The sequence below is a fragment of the Rhinopithecus bieti genome, unplaced genomic scaffold (assembly GCF_001698545.2).
Source record: "Rhinopithecus bieti isolate Rb0 unplaced genomic scaffold, ASM169854v2 scaffold_5846, whole genome shotgun sequence".
NCBI classification, from domain to species: Eukaryota; Metazoa; Chordata; class Mammalia; order Primates; family Cercopithecidae; genus Rhinopithecus; species Rhinopithecus bieti.
Genome location: NW_016805019.1, coordinates 301,291 through 323,414, shown reverse-complemented (window position 1 = coordinate 323,414; position 22,124 = coordinate 301,291). Strand labels below are relative to the sequence as shown.

Here is a 22,124-nt window from a genome sequence, read left to right as displayed (position 1 = left end):
TAGAATGTATGACACAACCCATCTCCTAGTTACTTCCTCTTTTTCACGGAAGACTAGAGCACCATGCTCATTGCATCCCACTACTTATAACATTCTTTTAAGACTTAATGTCCAATAACTTTTCCTTTGTAGTTCCTTGACTTAGTCATCTGCAATGAGTGTATTCTCCACCTCATCTCAGCCATCCACTTACAATGTAAGACCTAGACCTTGTATTCACCAGATAACCACACACCTCTGAAATCTTGATTTCACGCATACCATATTTCTGCCTTCCGTTTTTACAGCGCTAAAATCCTTCAAACCCATTGGACTTCTATCCTTTGGCCCCACTATTTTTTCATTTCAATCTTTTATGACTTCCTTTATTATCTGGCTTGGATTCCACCATCTGCCCATTACAACAATCACTCTTGTAAAACTACCCTGCTTGTCTTTTACCTGCCAAAACTCCAGCCCTTGTTTCATCAACTCTACCTATTTTGTGCTGGCATCTAACTGTTAAAGGGGGAAAGCATGCATATAACAACTGTCACCTTAATTTTTTTTTTTTTTAACCAAAACTTGGGTCTTTTATTGTTTACAAGACCTGTACTTGAATGTGAACTTAGAAGAGTTGGTATTCAGAAGCTTGGCATTTTCTAGTGTCTATTTAAAATAAAACTTCCCACTTCTTTAAAATTACTAGAGGTTATGAGATGCCTCAATATTCTAATATCCTTAAGTAGGGCTCTGACCATCTTATATATATAATTAACTGTCAGTGCTCAAAAACTAAACAGTGCGATAAAGATGATTTGGCTTATACAGCCACCTACTATTGATCTTTAATATTAATAGTTTGTGATTTATTGAGACTCAAATCATCACGTATCTTTAAAGTTCAAAGGCTTTTTAATATATTGTGCCTAAAGTATATGCTCTTATAGCTTCCTTGAAAATTTAAGTAAAATTTAGGATTATTTCACATACTGAAACTGTAAAAAGTAATAGGTATGGAGAGTAATCAAGTACTTATTCTCACTTCTACTTTCTGTGTGCTAATAATACCGCTAGTATATTCAGTAAATTTTATTAACAGTACATTCACGTATTTAAAGTAAAACCCCAAGTGATTTAACACTTTTACCACAAGAATTATTGTAAATACACCCTTGAAAGTACTGCTGAAATGTTGCATTTATCTTTTTAATGGAATTTAAGAAATTATCTAGAGCTGTAGTGTCCGATATGGTAGCCACTAGCTAACTGTGGTTATTGCAGCACTTGAAATATGGTTAGTCTGAATTAAGATGTGCTGAAAGTACAAAATACACAGAATTTTGAATACTTAGTATGAAAAAAATACTAAAATATTGTCCCTATAGATAATAAGAATATTAAATATCTCAATTTTTCTATTAGTTACGTTTTGCAATGATAATATTTGAGATATACTAGGTTAAATATATTACTTAAAATAATTTGACCTGTTTGAGTTTTTATCTTTTTTATCTTTTTTTTTTCTTTGAGACAGGAATTCACTGTTTTAAGTCTTATTGCAACAATATTTTCCATTCTGTAAGAAACAGCTGTGACGCTTGGCTAAAATAATCTTTCCAGCTAAACTGGCTGTTTAAATCTATTCTGCAATATCTATAAAAATTGAGTCTTCAACCAGTAAGCAAAGAAACAGGACATTACTACCACAGGCAATTTATTTTTAAAATAATATCAGTGTTAAAAGCCCTGGGCAATCTTGCATTAATATGTCATTTCATGCCAAGACTATTGCAATAGTCGCCTGAATGGCCTTGCTGCTTCAACTTTTAACTTTTTCAACCCATTCCCTCATGCTGCCACCAGAGTGATGTTTCTGCCTGATAATATAACTCCTGAGTACCCTTCAGGGGATCCCCAATCTATGTGAAATTCAAATTCCTTAAATGATACACAAATCCATCTAAGAACTGGTCCTTGGTCCCCTCTCTGACACCAGTCTGGCCCCCGTGCTTCTGTCATTTAAACCGTTTGAAGAGTTGTCTTACAAACCTGTCATTATCCAAACTATGTGCAATGTTGTTTCCCTCATCCCCTCTATCCTAATATGGCAAAAACTAGTTTTGTCTTGATCAAGTCAGAGATCTCCTAGGAGGCTCCTCCTAATCCTCTGTTCTCCTGAAAGCTAGCCAATCCTTTTGAACACTCTCAATGCATATGTAACAGTTTCTAGGACTTAATTAAAGGCTCCTCAAGGGCAAGGACCATGTCATGATCACTACTGTATCCTTAGCACCCAGCAAAGTGCTTGGCACAGAGAGAGCGCTTAGTAAATGTATATTGAATGAGTTATTTTGAAAGACATTCATGTCCACATACATACACTCTCATCCCTAACTTACTGAAATTAAAAAGAGATCTTACCAATTACCATATTATAACAAAACTATCAAAAAAAGTTTCTATTTCATATAAAAATCCCCATGAAAATCCAATGTTCTTGTTAATGCTGGCTGTTCATCAGAATCACTTATACCACTTTAAAAAATATAAACGCCCAAGCCATACAATCTCTGAGAATATAAATTAATACAGCTGGTGTGGGATCATAGGTGGTTCAGATACACAGTCAGACTTGGGAACCACTGAACCAAAGACTCAAAAGTGTGGGCATAACTCCTGCCCATACATGCCCAGAATTTCACTGGATGAAGTAAGCATCCTAAGAGATTACTAATAGATACCAAAATGCAAAAAGCATACATGTTCCATACATACACTGTGTTCTTGGATCAAGTAGATTTTGGCAGGTAAACACCAGAATTTGTATGCTCACCAATCAGCAGTTAATATTAAACTGAGAATAAAAATATTTACCTAACAAAAAAGGCAAACAGCACCATTCTTGTCAAAATGAAGTTCTTTGTTAGTTCATATGTATATATGGAATACACACACGTTTTTTATTTTCTTTTTTGAGACAAGGGTTCACTCTGTTGCCCAGGCTGGAGTGCAGTGGTGCGATCACGGCTCACTGCGAGCCTTGATCTCCTAGGCTCAAGCCATCCTCCTGTCTCAGCCACTCAAGCAGCCGGGACCACAAGTGCATGCCACCATGTTCAACTAATTTTCAAAAATTATTTTTTGTAGAGATAGGGTCTCACTATGTTACCTAGGTTGGCCTCAGACTCCTGGGCTCAAGCGATCTGCCTGCCTTGGCCTCCTGAAGTGCTGAGATTATAGGTACGGCACCCCGCCAGTACCTATACTTTTAAAGTTGTCCTAATTTAGGGAAATGTTCCAGCTAAACCTAAGCATGGAGTCACACTCCTTTAACTCCAATTATTCTTAGAATATACTTTGTGCTTAGAATTTGAAGAGCATCTGACACAAGATTGGAATAGTTTTCCAACCAAATTTTTGTCTTCTAGTGTCACCTCTCCTAGTAGGTATGATTATATGCTTTAGGGATGACACTTTAGCTGAAGTGCTCAATATGTGTGTGGACTTCAGAAGTATCTATTATGGTTCTAGGCTTCTCAAGACAACATATAAAGCAATCCACTTTTGCAATGTATTTTAAGGTTTTTCTAGTTGAACTTTTGTTATTTTGATAGACTTTATTTTATCCAAATATGCTCCTAAAACAAACATTTCAGGTTTTGGCTGACACATCATTCAGTTGTTTGCTTTACTGAAATGCCTTCAACTCCCCTCAAATAAAATTGGATGAAATTCCCAGACAAGCTTGAGCAAGAGAGGATCTGAGACACAGCAGTTTATTAAAATCCAATGTCCAAGTTTCTCTGAGACTGAGGCTAAAGTAAACAACAACAACAACAAATTACTAGAATTAAAAGTAGAATTAATTCAGGTTGTAGAGTCATATTCTTTGTGTTTGTTCTCTACATGGATTCGTCTCTACAGGAAAACAATATTTTACATCAGGCCATGCACATCTGCTACTACTAAAATCTGTTTTTCCTCTCTCTGGATGAAACTCAAAAAGGAGTTGACTAAAGTTGTTTGTGTAAATGGTTCCAATTGCTTACAGAGAAGGAAACCTCAGTAGAATCTTGCATTAGCCCTTGCACATACACAAATACTATGCGTACTACAGAAATAGTTTTAGCATGATTGGTGATATGTGTATTACCAAAGACTGTGTTCCTAAGAGCTCTGCTCTACCACATACTATGTCATGATGAAACAACATTAGGCACCTGACACACCGTGTTCTTAAAAAGTAAGTCCCATTACCTCTGTGGCTATCTCTCTAATTAGAAATATCTAGTCATTTCTAACAATTTCCAGCTACTATTGCATTTGTAGGCAAAAAGTCAATGAGATAAAGTCAGGTAAAGTTATATTCTTGAACAAATCCACTTTGGAGTAAAATTACAGAAATAAGAAAGCCCTTGTTTCAGGTACATTTATTCCTGCAAAATCATGTTTGTTATCAGAATAAGCAATTAAAATAAATTAATATTCAGGAATTTTTGCCTCAGTTATATTGCTGCACCACAATAGACACACAAGGTCATTTCATGGTACTTGTTACAATCTAGAATAGAAAGCAAAAATTAGCAATTTATATTATATAAGATTCACAAGCCAGCTACAAAAGAACTTAATTTATTGAAGTTTCCACTTAAAATTGCCAACGGGATACTGCGTTCCATGTGTATTGCATTAACATTAAGGAAACTGTGAAAAATGAGATAGAAAGCCTTTAAATAGTGATTTACCAACTACTTCAGGTGTGCTTGTTACACTGGCATGGAAATGTGTGAAAGCCGTGAGGGAATAAGAATTGAGTTACGAAAACTTTGCCAGCCTTCAAATAAAGTACCCTTAAAGAGACTACTCCATATGAAATGAGTGTAACTGAGGCTGCTGGCATTATGGCATTAATGTGGTAGAGTGGGATTATGGCATTTTGATCTCATCCTCATCAGGCCATCATTCCTAGATTCTTCTGATACAAAGATTATATAAAAGAGTGACTATGCTATGAAGGCAAGCAAATAAACATAAAAAGTTCTCATTCTGTGTAATAACACAAGTGGTAATAACAATCTATGCCTTATTGTCCACACTAGCCTATATCACTGCAAGAATTAGGTACCAAGGAAGCGCTGATGAACAAGAAATCTTTAGGTGTACAGAAGACCAGTAGTTGATAAAGCAGTGGAAATATCAAAAGAGGGTGAGGGGAAGCTAATTTCAAAATATGAAATCCAGTTTCCCTACCTATAGGCCTTATATTAAACTAAGGTATCTTTTACCTGGCATCTAAAAGGATAGGAACCTCAGAGCCCTACTACATTGCTTCTATATTACAGTCTTTATTTTGCAAATTTCAGTGTTTCTGACGATGAAAGGAGGATTTGTTTTAAGCAAAATCCCTAAATATTGGAAAACAAAATTTGGAGCTTGTTCTAATCACTAGTAACTAGCTGTGTGCCTTTTAATGAACTTACTTCAATAAAGATGTGAGCTGTAGCCTCCTTAGGCGCTTCAAACAGGAAGTCTATGAAATCCGGCAAAGGTTAAAGACCAAGTCAGAAGGATATATAACACATTTGCAAAGCAGTTTTTTCCCTACTCACATTAAAAGAATCTTGTATTATAGCCAAAGCATATCAAAATGCTGCATATCATAATCTGCTCCTCTGCTCTTTAATCAACTATTTTTATCTTAAACTGTGCAAATAATGAGAAGAAATTCCAAATGACATATGGAAGGAATTATCTGTTCATCTAGGTTTAAAAATACCACCATCCTCTAAACAATCCAACATTCTTAAATATAGTCACTATCTGGCAACTGAGCCACCACTTTCATCATGTAATAATCATTTAGAGTATCTACTATGTGCCAAGTCATACAGTAGACACTTGGTGTATAAACACAAATGAGACAATTATTGACTTTAAGCAATAATCTAGACAGAGCAGGCCAAAGGAGAAATAATGACACATAAACAAATAAATCCAACAACAACAACCACAAAAAAGAGCCCGTCCAGGGAACCCAAAAGTTAAAGTTTGTAACCTCAAGTGCAACTTTTGAGCAATCTTTCTACTTTAATACTTTAAGCCTTGAACTCCTATGACTGTAACTTTTGGCTGAAATTTGAAAGACAAGAAATCTTGAATAACAGGAAGATAATAGATTATTTTGCTTAAATTCAAAGCCCCAAAATAGGCTTCTTCAAGTTCTTTGCAGTTTTATACCTTATTCTTCTCCATTAGTAAGTGAAATAAAATCATCCTTAGTTCCCTACTTTCACTAATACAGTCTTCAATTCTTGCCTTTAAACTCCAACATAAAAATAGCCAATGTTTGTTTTGAATTTTACAGTTTATAAAATACTTTCAAATACTTTGCAGATCATTTGTTTCTCACTGTAGAACATTACTATCTTCATTTTACAGATGTAAAATGAAGTAACCTGAGACTCCAAGAGGTTAAATAATTTCCGCAAAGTTAAACAATTAACAATTGGAAGAGCTAGAATTGTAACCCTGGTCTTGTTGGCCAGATCCAAGTCTCCTTCTGTTGCATTGTACCAGGCTCTACGGATTTCTAACAGCCTCTCTACCTTCACTCCCTCCTTTCCTTTTTGCCTATTTCTATTATTACAATAATCTTACAACTAGTCTCCCTCCCGTATAAAAGTATAAAATTAGGTCCCTTCCTCACAGTCCCTCCAGTTCCTGCTTAAATCATTTGGTAACACAGACCAATTTGCCGGAAAAAGGCATATAAGTACAAACATACACAAAGATTTTTTAACATAACGTCAAGCCCATTCACAGATGCCTCCCTAGATTAATAACTTTGCCTTACCCCCTCAGATATATGACATAAATCTCCAAATGACTCATCTCCTAAAACTCTTCCTTGATCATCTTTCAAGGCTCAAAACTTTAGTGGTTTCCCACTGCCTAGTAAATGAAAGAGAAATCCATAACCCTGACATCCCAGGCTATTCTTGTCTCTCTCTTCTAAGTTCACTAACAAACCCCAGATCCTGTATTCTAGGTGATAATTGTTATCCTTCAAACATAGCTTTTGCTTTCTCACCACAGTACTCTAAACATTACATCTTATCTACCACCAGCCTCTACCTACACATGAACCCAACCTCTCTCTGCTTAAATAGACTCCATAATAGAACTCACTTTTCCTCCCACACATAGCCCATTCCATCTTTGAACTGTCCTAGTGTCAAAGAAATACAAAATAAACAACAGAAAACTCTTTTTTGTGTCAAAACAAAAATTATCTTATCTCCCTTTAACATTTGTGGTATCTGAAGCAAAAGGCAACAAACCTAATCCAGTCCCACACAATCTTTCCTTTCTGCTTGCCCTTCTTAGAGCACCATGTCCTTTTCTCATCATGTGGCATGCAGAACTGAGCACAGTTTTCTCTGTTTTATGGAGACAGTGCTTTTCTCCCTGACAGTCACTTGAGCACAGAAAGACAGAATAGCAAGGTTCTTAACTGCTTTGTCTGGACACCGTTCGTCAGTGCTACCCAAGACTGAATTAATTTCATGGGCAACCACATTGTATTGCTGAGTCTTATTAAAGTTGCAGGACACTAAAACCAGTGAGTTTTTCACTTATGCTGTATTTCAGCCAAATTTCCTGGAACTAAAGGCAGCATTTTATTTCATCCTTATTCCATATTGCTTGTTAGAATCAGCCTATCTAGATATTTTGCCAGGTGAGGAGAGGAAACTTAGAGGACCAGTCAATAAGTGCAGCAAACCACGATGACACGCGTATACCTATGTAATGAACTTGCACATTCTGCACATGTATTCTGGCTTTTTTTTTTTTTTTTAGAAGACATTTTAAAAAATTGGTCTTCCCGTATATGAAAAAAAGAGATATTTTGCCATCATGATCCTACCTTCTAACACATTACTTGTCCCTCCCCTTCTTCTGGCACCCAAAAATGTAATCAATTTACCATCATTGTTTTTTTTTTTATCAGTTTAGCAATGAATATGTTGAACACGACAAAGATAATTGTCTGATAATTCCACTTATTCTTCCCCATCATCATTCTTCAACTATCTCTCCTCTAAGCAAGTGGGTCTTAACCTAAGCAACTCCTGGGTCTCATCTCCAAAGATTCAGCAGATTTAGAGCAGGGGCTCAGGAACCTGGAATATTAACAAGCTAAATGGATCTAACATTGTAAAAATATCTCACTTTAAAAAAGGTGCCTTAACTTTTTCTGGTTGTATCAGCAAAGTCAACATCTCCTTCCTCTGAGTTCCTATAACTACATAGTAAACTCTGTAACAGGAAGGATTCTATCTGACTTGTTCACCACTGTATCTCTAGTACATAGCATGTACCTAAGAATAGTAAGTGCTCAGTAATTATTTGTTAAGTGAATGAATTAATATGATTTTTATTGTTTATGCCACTCAGGTAACACAGGAATGTGTTAAACCCACTAGTAAACAGGTGGACTCTGAAGCTCAATTATATACCCAAATGGCCACTGTTATGTAAAATACAGGTTTGGTGAGGCTGGGAAGGCAAGGCGGGCAGATCACTTAAGGTCAGGAGTACAAGACCAGCCTGGCCAATGTGGTGAAACCCCGTCTCTATTAAAAATACAAAAATTAGCCGGACATGATGACACACACCTGTAATCCTAGCTACTTAAGAGGCTGAGGCAGAAGAATCACTTAAGCCTGGGGGGTGAGGGCTGCAGTAAGCCAAGATTGTGCCATTGTACTCCCGCTGGGGCAACAAAGTGAGACTCTGTCTCAAAACAAATAATAATAATAATAATAATAATAATAAATAAATAAAATACATATTCTCTGTAGCACCTTGAATGTGGAAGATTACTGCACAAATATTTACTGAAGTACAAAAATGGAAGAAAATAGAGATCCTAGGAACAAGGATATATGAGAATTTGGCATATGGCAGACAGTATAATCAGTGGGTAAAGACTAGAATATTTAATAAAAAATGCTAGGAAAACTATCCATAAAGAAAAGCATAAGATTAGGTCCTTTCTTCATACCATATACTATAAACAAAAATAAACTGGAAAAATTAAAATTCTAAATATTAAAAGTAAAACTATAAAGGTTTTTAGGAAAAAAATAAGAGAATAAGGGCAAAGCAAAGATTTTTTTAAATAAGAAATACAAAGCTTTTGTAAAACTTTTAAGAAAATTATGACATTTTAAATATATTAAGATAGTTTTGTAAGAAAAGACCATAAACAAGTAAAAGGACATGGTCCAGACTAGGAAAAAGTACTTGTAACACTTAACAACAAAGACTTAGCACACAAAACATATCCAAAAATTTAAAAAATCAATTACAAATAGACAAATAGCCCAATACAAAAACAGGTGAAGTATATGAACAAAGAATTCATGAAAGAGGAAGACACTGGTCAGGGAAATACAATTAAAAAGAAACCCTAAAACTTTGTGATTGGCAAAAAATTTAAAATTTTGATAATCAAGTTTAGCTGGAGTTGTGCGGAAAAAGGAACTTACACATTGCTGGGTTATAAACTGACACAACTTCTTCAAAGGATAAATTGGTAGGGCTTGACAAATTGATGGGAATACATATTCTAGGACCCAGAAAAATGTCCCTATGTGCACACACCCAGTGAGACTGGTACCTGGTTGTTTGTTGCAACATTGTTTTCTATCAATGAAAGAATGGAAAGCAGCTAACTACACAGCAACAGGGGAATAAATAAACTGGTTCAATCTTTCAATAGCAATTAAAATTCATACAGCAGTTAAAGTGAATGAACAAATCTGCCTGGATGGATTACAAGTACATAATGAAGCAAAGGTATGTACCATATGATATCACATAAGAAAAAATAGAAAATTTCTGCTTGCAAAATGTTTCCACAATATGGTGCACATTTTTTTAAAACTTCATTGTGACAATGTTCAAAACACAAAATTAAAATAATATAATGAAACTGTACTCAACACATTGCTTTAATAATTATCAATATTTTGACAAGCATTGGTATACATATTTAAATACCAAAATTAATGCTGAGGACAGGGCCATTAACCAAGGCCCACAAAACAGCACTTAACATAGAGAAAGGAGAGCCGGTTCTACTGCAGTATCTGCCACCATGAGCTCTGTGACTCTGGTAACTCTGCGTGACCTCTCCTCTGAACTGGGAAGACTTCAGAAAGGACTGATAAAATGTTTGGGACAAGATAAAATAATCAGGACTAAACTATAAGAAACCAAGAATGAAACAGATGCAACCTTTCTCAAAGGTACAAGACACCAAGACTCAAAGGATCAAAAACACTACAACTGCATTCCCTACTCCTTATCATTTATGACTAAATAATCTGAGGTCTCTTCTACCTCTACAAAGATATAATTTCAGCCTCAGATACGTTCTTGGGGGGAGCACTGACATTGCTGCCTCCTCTCCAAAAACCCCTCTTCTTCTATTCTCCCTAAATCTGGAATTTGCTGTAACACCAGGGTAGCAAGTGGCTTTCTAAGCGCTCTCTTTGCTCTTTGTGTCACTCCCTCATTCTACAGGGCTGCTGGCACAAGCAGAGAAGGCTCATAGCCTGGCTCTGACACCTTGAGTGCTGTAGAGCATGAGAGGATTGGAATAACTGATGAATAGAAGCTACACTGGGTTGTTTGGGAAGGTGGACACATACCTCTTGAAACAATGTGCTGCTGTAAGGACCCAGCAGCTACTCAGGAGCGTAGCCCCGCAGAGGAGCCTGCCATCTCCATGGGACGACTTCAGCCGCAGGGAAACCTGCCAAGGCCAACCACCCCTAAGAAGAAAATGAGCTACACATCAACGTCAGTAAAAGGCAAAAAAGCAAAGGAAAGCACTGGTTAAAGCAATGGCTTTAATAACTTTAATGCCTTGCAGGCAGGGGAAAAGGAAAGCAAAAGGGACTCCAGGATACAATCCCTTTCTACTTTGAGAAGGAGACCCCACAGCTCTGAGCAGGCCCGGCATCAGCAACTCTGGAGATTTGCTTATAGGCATTTGTATAGATCCCACCTATCTGACACTCTTAGAAACAAGTTGTCTTCCTTATAGTTCATGATTTAAAGTGTAATTTCTCTCCTCTGCCTCACCTATGCAGTCTGAAGAAGTATTTGATAAAGTTTTCCATTAGTAAATTCTATAAACAAAAAACTTAGATTAAACTGAGTCAAGTCTGAAACAAATACATTCTAAATTAAATGACTCTTTGTAGTTATACACACTTCCAGGTCCCCTGTTAAATTATTTTGTTTGTGCCATGTAACTTTTCAGCAACACATCTAATCTCTTAAATCAAGCTGGTGATATAAGAACATGGTCTATACAAAGTAAACATAGGTCAAAGGACAGTGAAATTATCAGTGAAATCTGAATTTAGTTTAGAAAATAAAATGAGTACAAGTCTCTTATATAACAGAACATCCCCAGTTTGTAACACTCTATGTATATAAATAATTCTGTAATATAAAAAGTATTTTTTGAAGGAACTTTTACCTTAAAGAATTTTTCCCACCAATGATCCGCTTCTGCCGACGGTGCAGTAATCTCAAGCCACAAACAGATGAGAGGGACTCTGAAGCAGAAATAGGTCATTAATTAAGCTATCACATTGCTGATGGAGGGGTAAGATGATAAGTGACATACTCCACTGATGCTTCCTCCTCTATGTCAAAATGCCTTTTCTCTGCAAATTAAAATTTTTCTTGTAACAAAAATAGTTTTCTCATTTGATTAAATGGCAATAATTTGCAAGTAGACAAGAAACATTATGAGGTTTCCCATTCTTCACCTCTGAGGGGTTCATGGGCTGCTGACTGGTTTGACTCTGTCCAGTACTTCATCCTGGTAGGTACCTATATCTCCTGCTGCTGCTATTTTGTGTAAAGTATGGAACAAAATGTATGGAACATTAAACAAAATAAGAGAACTGCAAAGGCAGTAATGGCCTAAATTACTTACTTTCCACACAACACTGTTCTAAATCACATATAAAACTGTAACTCAGAAGAGCAAAGCACATTCCCAGGCTAGAATTCTGATGTGAATTTACATTTACTTAGCATGTCAACATAGGGAAACGGTTTGCTAAGCCAATTTAAGTGGTAAACTATAGTTAAGGCTATACAGGCAAACCTCCCAAGGTAACAGACTTCTGTCAAGAACATACAAAAAAAAAGAATTAAATTAAAAATATGTGAAAAGCTGGTATGTGAAAGGCAAATATAACAGGCATGACTAATTTTTAAAATATTTGAGAAAATAGGAGAATTTATATAGAAGTACTTTATTTCTCTGGTTAAATATATGTGTATAAAAGTACAGATATGTAGTTTTTCTATCTAAGAGGAGGACAGTGGGAATTGTGCCAAGAACAGGAAGACCTAATCAACCCTAATGGTCTCCCATAATATCCAGGTAGAAGGGAGCCCAATAGGGAATCAGCAATAGCTATTTCTTGATGGAGAAAGAGGTTCAACAGTGTGTACCAAGATGATTAATTTGCCAAATGATCTCAGACGTATGCTATCAAACTTTAACCTTCATCTCTTAGAATATGAGTCCTCTAGATGACACTGCAAATTGTAAGATATTAGAAAAAACATAAGTTTCCAATAATGCTCCAAGTTGGGTCAATGTATATGATGTCAAGAAAAGGAATGATGTAATATTTAAAACAAGCAAAATTTTAAGTTTACATCATTCTGGGGCAAAGAACCAGACTGCAAGAAAGCAAACTCTATTTAAAGTCATACACTATTATTTAAAANTCTAGATGACACTGCAAATTGTAAGATATTAGAAAAAACATAAGTTTCCAATAATGCTCCAAGTTGGGTCAATGTATATGATGTCAAGAAAAGGAATGATGTAATATTTAAAACAAGCAAAATTTTAAGTTTACATCATTCTGGGGCAAAGAACCAGACTGCAAGAAAGCAAACTCTATTTAAAGTCATACACTATTATTTAAAATTTTTTTCTTTTTTCTTTTTTTTTTTTTTGAGACGGAGTCTCGCTCTGTCGCCCAGGCTGGAGTGCAGTGGCCGGATCTCAGCTCACTGCAAGCTCCCCCTCCCGGGTTCACGCCATTCTCCTGCCTCAGCCTCCTGAGTATCTGGGACTACAGGCGCCCGCCACCTCGCCTGGCTAGTTTTTTTGTATGTTTTAGTAGAGACGGGGTTTCACCGTGTTAGCCAGGATGGTCTCGATCTCCTGACCTCGTGATCCGCCCGTCTCGGCCTCCCAAAGTGCTGGGATTACAGGCTTGAGCCACCGCGCCCGGCTATTTAAAAATTTTAAAAGAAAAACGAAGTTCATTTATAAAAGGAGCCCATCAGATGATCAATAACTAATGGCTTCAGTTTGAATCACCTTGTAGATGTCACCAGGCTGAGTATCAACATAAAATCAACTGGTTAATATGCCAGATTCTGTAATCTAGCTAGGCTAAGATGAAATCTTTTTACTTGAAATATGGTAGCATTGCCATAACCATGGAAAGGTATCAAAAAGATTATTGCTATAATTCTAGGAAGGCATTAAAAACAAACATATAAATAATGAATTTTTTATGTTTTTCAACTACTTAAGGAATTTCACATAATTCAAAGAATCAATTATGTCCCATTTGTAATGGTAATTAAAATTATTAAAGGGAATTTAGTAAATTAAGTTATAATCAGAATTCGGGGGAAAGGGCTGGCCGAGTCATTCGCATATATACATAGATCTATACACACGCACACATATATACACACATTCATAAATAAAAATATATTTAATATATATATGAATAGAAAATAAAGTGCAAAGGATTGTAAGTGTTCTTTTCACAATCAGGAGCCCCTCAGACGGCAAAGAATCATATTAACGACATCCAATTCATTTGTTGCATTGTCTTTGGCAGCTATTAAAAGGTGTTAGAAAAAGAGAATGCTCAAATATAGGTGCACCTGATCAGAACTATATCAGAACTATATCAGAACTATATCAGAACTATAAACTTTCAATCCAGATAAAGAGGTGACTGTTCTTTTCATAAAATGTACCACAAATTTCTCCAAAATAGCTCATTCTCTCAGTCATTTAAAGAATGTTTCATAAAAATTAAATAGGCCGGGCGCGGTGGCTCACGCCTGTAATCCCAGCACTTCAGGAGACCCAGGTGGGCGGATCATCTGAGGTCAGGAGTTCAAGACCAGCCTAGATAACACAGTGAAACATCCGTCTCTACTAAAAATACAGAAATTAGCCGGGCATGGTGGCAGGCGCCTGTAATCCTAGTTACTTGGGAGGCTGAGGGAGGAGAATCACTTGAACCCGGGAGGTGGAGGTTGCAGTAAGCCGAGTCGTGCCACTGCACTCAAGCCTCTGTGACACAGCAAGACTTCGTCTCAAAATAAATAAATAAATAAATAATAATAAATGTACACAGAGCTTACAAGAACTCTATTCATTTAAACTATGAAACATTACTGTATCATATGAAAGGATTACTTATCATTTTCCTTAAATTTTTAAATTTCAGAGAATAAAATATACAAAAGATCATTTTCTTTTGAAATTCATTTTAAATATCCTTGTTTAAAATATTAGTAAGACTTTAGAAATGCCTTTAATTCATTTCTATATTTTCAGTACTTTCCTTTTTATGAAGTCAATACCAATTCTGGATCTTCAAAGATAGCAACAAGCATGAGAGCTTTATTATATCTAAAAAAGGAAATACAGAAATGGCTAAAAAAGTGAAAAGGGGATGATCCCAGAGATTACAAGGCCCTGTAAATCCACTCCTACCCCTGACCCTTATTCTACCTGTCAGCCCCACCTAGGCAAGTTTGCCAAGAACTACTGGATCTAAGGAATAGCACAAGACATGGCCTGTATATGTTCTTGTTGCACTTGATTTCTGTTATCAAAGTACTGCTTCTAGTACTAGAGTGGGAATTAGTATTCTTTGACTTGTTTAGGGCTCCAGAAGGTGACTTACCTTTATTACTGTTACCTGAGGCCTTCTTGCCAAAATAATCACAAATAACTCCTGCATCTTCACTGTGGCGGCAGTTGTGTCTTCCAATATCTTGCTTGATACAGTCAGCCAAGGACCTCTCATTTCCTGTGCACTTCACATTATCCACATGAATGGGTCCTTTTCCTTCTCCAAAATAAGCCATGGTTCTTGCTCTGGCAGGACCCCTGAAGATAGAACATTCTTAATGATGTGAAGAATCAGTCAAGCATATATCTGAATAAATCAAAACATGTATTCAATTTTATTCCTTAATTTTTATATATTAAAATTAGCATCTGCATGTGCTAAAAACCATTTGTTTCATGACTGTTAAAAAAATTACATTAAAAAGGTAATAATTATACCTTCTCTGTTGCCATACTCCACAGCCACTTTATTATATCACTTGCCTCTAATTTAGCTTTTTCTAAGAAACCCACATTTAATGGCACATCAAAAAATCCTGTTAAGCTCTGCGTTTAAGCGAGGAAAACAAGAATATCCTACTAAGCTCAGAACTAGATGTAGACCCTATGACCCAGCCATCCCACTACGGTTATGATACCGCAAAGGATTATAATTATCTGCTACTAAAAGACACAGGTACGACGTTGAGGTGTTAGGTGCGGGGCACTATTCAGCAAGGTCAGCAAAGAGGGCTTGGGAATCAGACTCGCAAATGTCCATCTGGACAGTACGGATAAGGAAGAATGTCACATAAGCACCATGAGGATACTATGCAGCGCATAAAAAAGGATGGTGTTGCGGTCTTGGTAGGGACAGACGTGCAGCTGGAAAACCGATCGATTCGTGTGAGCGGAACACTATCACAGAAGAGAAAAACCAAACACCGCTATGTTCTTCTCAACGGTCGAGTAGGTGGAAGCTGAACAATGGATCACGTTGGACGCGGGAAGGGAACTAGTCAGCACCGTGGCATCAGGGAGGAGCGGGAGGGGAGGATGGTGCCATTGGGGAGTTGACCATGAGTATAAATGATGAATGGATGGTGCTGACGAGTGGATGGGGTGCAGCCACACCAACAGGCATAAGTAGTACTAGTATGTAACGAAACCTGCACCGTTAGTGCACGCAGTACCCTAAACTAACAGTGATAATTAAAAAAAAAAAAAAAAAAAATACCTCTAAATTTCGTACCCTCTTAAAGAGTATAATACTCTCTTAATATTGGTATAATATTGTGAAGAAAACTATGAGATTAAATAATAACCTACAGAGCTAAGAACTAATTTTTTGCCTCCTTTAGAAGAAAAAAGTACAATTTTTTTAGGCCAGGCACGTTGGCTCACGCCTGTAATCCCAACACTTCAGGAGGCCGAGGTGGGCAGATCACCTGAGGTCAGGAGTTCAAGACCAGCCTAGCTAACTTGGTGAAACCGTTTCTACTAAAAATATAAAAATTTAGCTGGGCATGGTGGTGTGTGCTTGTAAGCCCAGCTGCTTGGGAGGCTGAGGCAGGAGAATCACTTGAACCCAGGAGGGTTCCTGGTAGATAATAACTTTCCAAGAGATACACAGGCTCTAAAGGAATCAATTTTTATATCCTCAAATTTCACATATATTCTTTTTTAAAAATAATCTTGCTGCTATCAAGATCAAACTTCTCTTTCAAAATTTCCCTTCTCTCACTTCACAAAAAGCATATCTTGCACTCATTCCAAATCCTACCACAGTACATTCTTCCAAAGTTTGAAAGCCTCTAAAGTAGACAAAAGAAAAATTCAAAATATATGATAGCAATGAAGCTTCCTTAATCCAAGCAACACAAACCCAACCCTTTGGTCTAATTAAGAAATGAGAGCTTTGGTAAACTTTTATTTTCTATGTTTAATAACTATTTAATAATGTTATTAAATTTTTTGTTGTTTATTATCAGTCATATACTAGAAATTATAAAATCTAGAGACACATGAAACTTCCTAGCATAATTTTTCTCTGTCTCCATGTACATATGTGTGCATATATCTGTATATATGCACACACGTGTATATGTGTATGTGTGCATATATGTGTGTGTACATACCTATACACACACATTTTTAAGGCATAATAACATTGAGATTCCGTGGGGGAAGAAAATTTAAAATACAATTTCAAGGAGAATAAAAAACTGTAAAATTTCTGGTCAAAGAAGTATCTTTTGTTCATGTATTTTTTTTTAATGGATAGCAGAATCAAATTACTATATTTATATTTTACTGGATATAATTAAGAGTGGTGTAACTGTTTTATATTCAAATATCATAAAAATATGCCAGAAATTAAGTCCTTTGCACCTAGTTAGATGTAAAATAGATACCAGATATACTTAATTTTATATCTCTACTAAAGCAGTGAGAATATACAATTTTAAAAAATTTTTTAAGGATTAATACACTAACAAATATGTTCAAAAACAACGTTCTATTGGAACATATGCTAATGGATCCACATAAAGTGTAAACAGAATGGAATTTCTATCATGACTACTTAGTCTGTCTCAATGAATTTAACTGATCTCAACACATTCTCTATCAACAATCTACAAACATGCTCATATGCTAGACTTTGTCAGACATTATGTAATGCATCATTAAATAATGCCTTTTACTTTCTGTTCACTTTAATCATATATGTATTAGTTACCATTCGCATTTCCTTTTTTATTATCTCATTTCTGTCTTTCCCATTATTAAAAGGCTTTCTAATACAATTTTGATTCTCAGTGTTTCCAAGGACTGGCCGGAGGACAGATCTCTGAAATTCCTATTTATGAGGCTCAAACCTTATAACAGCTTCAAAGTTTCCTGGATTCATTTCTACAAATAAGCCCTTTATTAAATATTTTTTGTGATCAAAATAGACATGATGAAAATTATTTATATACATATGTTCTTATATGAAATCCAATTTCCCCTCAGCGGGAAATTATAAAAATATGCAAGTATATTTAGATTAATCAAATAGCTAAACAATTCTCATTTAAATACTATTTGATGGCAAATTGCAGATTATGTTATCCAGTTTGTTACGGTAACATTAAATTACTGAATTACTTAGGAGACTATTTAAAACACGATTATAAAGTCTTTTGATGCTTTTCTTGATTGATAAGTATTACAGAAATATTGAAAGCTGCAACAAACTTTGTTCACTTAATCTAGATTGTGTTTCTCATCTAAAATCTTTTTTCTGCTTTAATGAGGTATAATTGATATAAAAAAATCTTCATCAGTTTGGACATATGCATATATCTGTGATACCATTACCACAACCAAGGTGCTAAATATATCCTTCACCTCCAAAAATTTCCTTGTGTTCTTTTCTGAGGTTTGTTTGTTTTGTTCTTTATGTTCTGTTTCAGTTTTCATTTGGTTTTGTTAAGAACACAAGATCTATACCCTCACTATATTTTGAAGTATATAGTACCATATTGTTAACTATAAGTACTATACTGTACAGCAGATCTTTAGAACTTATTCATCTTGCATGACAGAAACTTTATACCCATTGAAAAATAATTTCCCATTTTCTTCTCCTCCCAACCCCTGATAACCACCATTCTATTTCTGCTTCCATAAGTTTGACTATTTTAGATGTCTCATATAAGTGGAATCATGTAGTATTTGTCTTTCAGTAACTGTATATATATGCATACCACGTTTTCTTCATCCACTCATTTAGGCTGTTTCCATATCTTGGCTATTGCAAATAATGCTGCATTGAACATGGGAGTGCAGATATTTCTTTGATGTCCTAATTTCAATTATTTTGGCCATATACTCAAAAATGGGATATCTAGATCATATGGTAGTTCTACTTTTAGCTTTTTAAGGAACTATTTTCCATACTGTTTCCATATTATGTCCCACGGTGGCTGTACCATTCTACATTCCCACCAACAGTGTATAAGGGTTCCAGTTTCTCCACATCCTTACTAACAGTTGTTACTCTTTGTTGTTTTGATCATAGCCATCCTAACATGAGGCTAAATTCACTTTTGAGTTAAATGTTAAATGGACTAAATGATTATGGTAGGCCATTCTTCCATTGCTATAAAGAAATACCTGTGACTGGGTAATTTATAAAGAAGAGAGGTTTAATTGGCTCACAGCTCTACAGGCTTTACAGGAAGCTTGATGCTGGCATCTGCTTGGCTTCTGCTGAAGCCCAGGGAGTTTTCAATCATGGCAGAAAGTGAAGGGGGAACAGGCAAGTCACACAGCAAAAGTAGCAGCAGAAACCAGGGTGGAAGGGTGCCATACACTTTTAAACAACCAGATCTCATGTGAACTCAGGGCATAAGCTCATTTATCAGCAACGGGATGGCCTAAGCCATTCATGAGGGATCTGCCCCCATGATCCAAACACCTCCCACCAGATCCCACCTCCAATATTATGGATTACATCTCAACATGAGATTTGGGTGGGGACAAATATCCAAACTATATCAATGATGATAAATAAAAAGCAATCAACAATTTAGAAAGAAATTCAAGTAATAACACACAATTATGTGTGTATTGATGATGCTTGATGAACACACTTAGGATATTTTTCTCTCCTTAAACTTAGCTGAGACACACAATTTGAAGATCAACTTTGGTGCCAATCCTTCCCTTTGTATTTCCAAAGGTAATACTAGGCTTCTTGGATCACCTCCACCAAAATAATAAAATTAAAATATGGCCAAGAAACCAGTCTCAAAGAGCAGTATCTTTTAATGGCTGATTTGGGGTGAGGAAATGTATTGGGAATGTAATGTAATACAAGAACAAGAATAATTTTTTTTCAAATGGAAAAAGGAGTGATAGAAACACAGTGAGCAAAATAAATTTAAAATTAATCACTGACTAAATTCACTTTCACATCTAATGTAGACTTTCCCTATTTTACTGTCCCATATTCTGAAAATTGAAAATTTATATCACAAATGAAGGATTAATTTGCTGTAGGACAACTGGAATTACAACTGGGTCCAAAACTGTGCCATAAATTGAAGTAGTATCGAGTAACCAGAAACAATCAAATCAAATCAATATGTGGCCAGTATTTTCAAATGAATGACAGAAGCTCGTTTTAACTTTACTTAAGTTACTTAAGTAAGAAGTAACTCTTTAGAATAAGCATTTAAAAATTCAGATATGATCATCAGTAACCATCCCAAATAATTAGGTTTTCCTTACTTATAGCCAAGCTGATGACAGATCACAGCTGAAGTTTACACCTAACATTTTAACTTTTATTGAAACAGAAATGCTTTTTAAAATAAACGTGTATTATTTATAGAAAATAATCATATGAACTGTTCAATATTTAAGATGCACACAGATATACAATTAAGGATATATTTTTAAATCCAAATTACTATTAGTAATCTACTCTGAGCTAGGCAATTTATATATATTATCTTAAATTTATAACCCTCTGCATTATAACATTTTCCATATTTTTGTTACTTCAAAATCATTACTTAGGGTGCTTTCACAGTCATTCATGACATATGCAGAACCAAGTAAAATTTTAAATTACCCAGCTGAGGTCTAACCAACAGGAGATGATCTGCCTTCTTTTTTATCTAATGCATGCATTTTCTCTCAAAGTCACATCACAGCCTTTCTGCACTTAAGAACACTACACAGCACTTTGGTACTACAAATGGGGACCATTTTAAACAGTGAAGTCATCAGCAAAGAAAGCACAGAAATGCAAAAAAAAAAAAAAAAAAAAAAAAAAAAAAAAAAAAAAAAAAAATTGGCACCACACAGACCGTAAATAAGGACAACTGTTTACAAGTATGAAAGCTGAAACAAGAAGGGAGAGCAGTGACCTCAGCTCTAGGAGCAATGGCTCAGCATTTGCTAATTCCGTGTCCACAGTGACTTTATAACTACCAAGAAAAATGGGAACCAACAATAATTTCAATAACTCTAGAGTCCCTTAAAAGGCTATAGTGTTGAAACATTTATCACAGAGAAAAGGTTAATTGAGAGAAGCTGATACAAGCAGTATTATGACTAGTCAGAGTTATTAGACGATTTTGTTATTAGACAAAAAGCTACATTTCTTATGTGACATAATATTTCTTGTGAGAAGACAGAAAAATGAATAGGATCTACTTATTACTTCTTTTTAATTCTGGATCAAAACAATATGTGGCCACTATTTTCAAATGAATGACAGAAGCTCGTTTTAAGTAAGAGGTAACTCATTAAAATAAGCATTTAAAAATTCAGATATGATCATCAGTAACCATCCCAAATAATTAGGTTTTCCTTACTTATAGCCAAGCTGACGACAGATCACAGCTGCATCCTTATCAGTCCATCCATCATCACAGATTGTTCCCCACTGGCCATTGATAAAAACTTCCACTCGTCCTTCTTTCTTATTTTCTCCATCCATCAGTCTGACAGGAAAACCTAAGTCACGATTCAAAAGTATTAGAACAGCCCAAACCAGCAAACTGATGCTAAAGCATGAGCAACTCTACAAAATACAATTGTTCTTTTTAAATCAGCTATAAAATCAGATGGGAAATACTTGTTTTGAGAGAGAGAAGATATATCAATAAAAATTGTATTCACTTTCGCAGTGTCTCTTGCAGCCTTGAATTCAAAGTGCTCACCTTGCTCAACCTTGTATCCCCAGACTGTGGAACAGTGCCTGGCATATAGAGGATATGCAATCGCTGTTTGTTGAATGAATGAATAGCATTATAAAATCGTGAATTACTTTATTACACCTTACTTCTAAATAGTAAAAGAACATTAACTTGAGGTTGTTTTTGCTTCATGTCTGTTCATTTATCCGTGAACAGAGCTAGAAGTTTATACTCCAAAGCCAAGATTTTTAGAAAGATAGAAACAGACACAACCTTGGCATTCATAGTTGGGTAACTTGATTGAAGTCTAATGCTGGAGGAGGCAAAAAAAGAAAGAAAAAGAAAAAAAAAAGCAGTAAATAGGGACAATTTCCATCTCAGGCTTTCTATTGATTTTAAGGGAAAGAATTAAGTCACAAAAATTACTGACTTAAAAGTTGAGAAACTGAACTCTAGCAAAT

The 22,124-nt window shown here is 35.6% G+C and overlaps 1 protein-coding gene across 2 annotated transcripts in view; it reads right to left on the bottom strand.

Annotated features, from left to right (window-relative positions):
* Window positions 1-22,124, bottom strand: part of PRSS12 (serine protease 12) — a 73,067-nt gene that overhangs the window by 4,332 nt on the left and 46,611 nt on the right. For both annotated transcript variants that reach the window (XM_017870887.1, XM_017870888.1), the window contains 4 exons: window positions 21,340-21,481; window positions 15,039-15,244; window positions 11,543-11,621; window positions 10,704-10,826 (listed from right to left, as the gene is read on the bottom strand). In XM_017870887.1, the coding sequence (XP_017726376.1) occupies window positions 10,704-10,826; window positions 11,543-11,621; window positions 15,039-15,244; window positions 21,340-21,481 (550 nt within the window). The remainder of the gene's footprint in view (window positions 1-10,703; window positions 10,827-11,542; window positions 11,622-15,038; window positions 15,245-21,339; window positions 21,482-22,124) is intronic.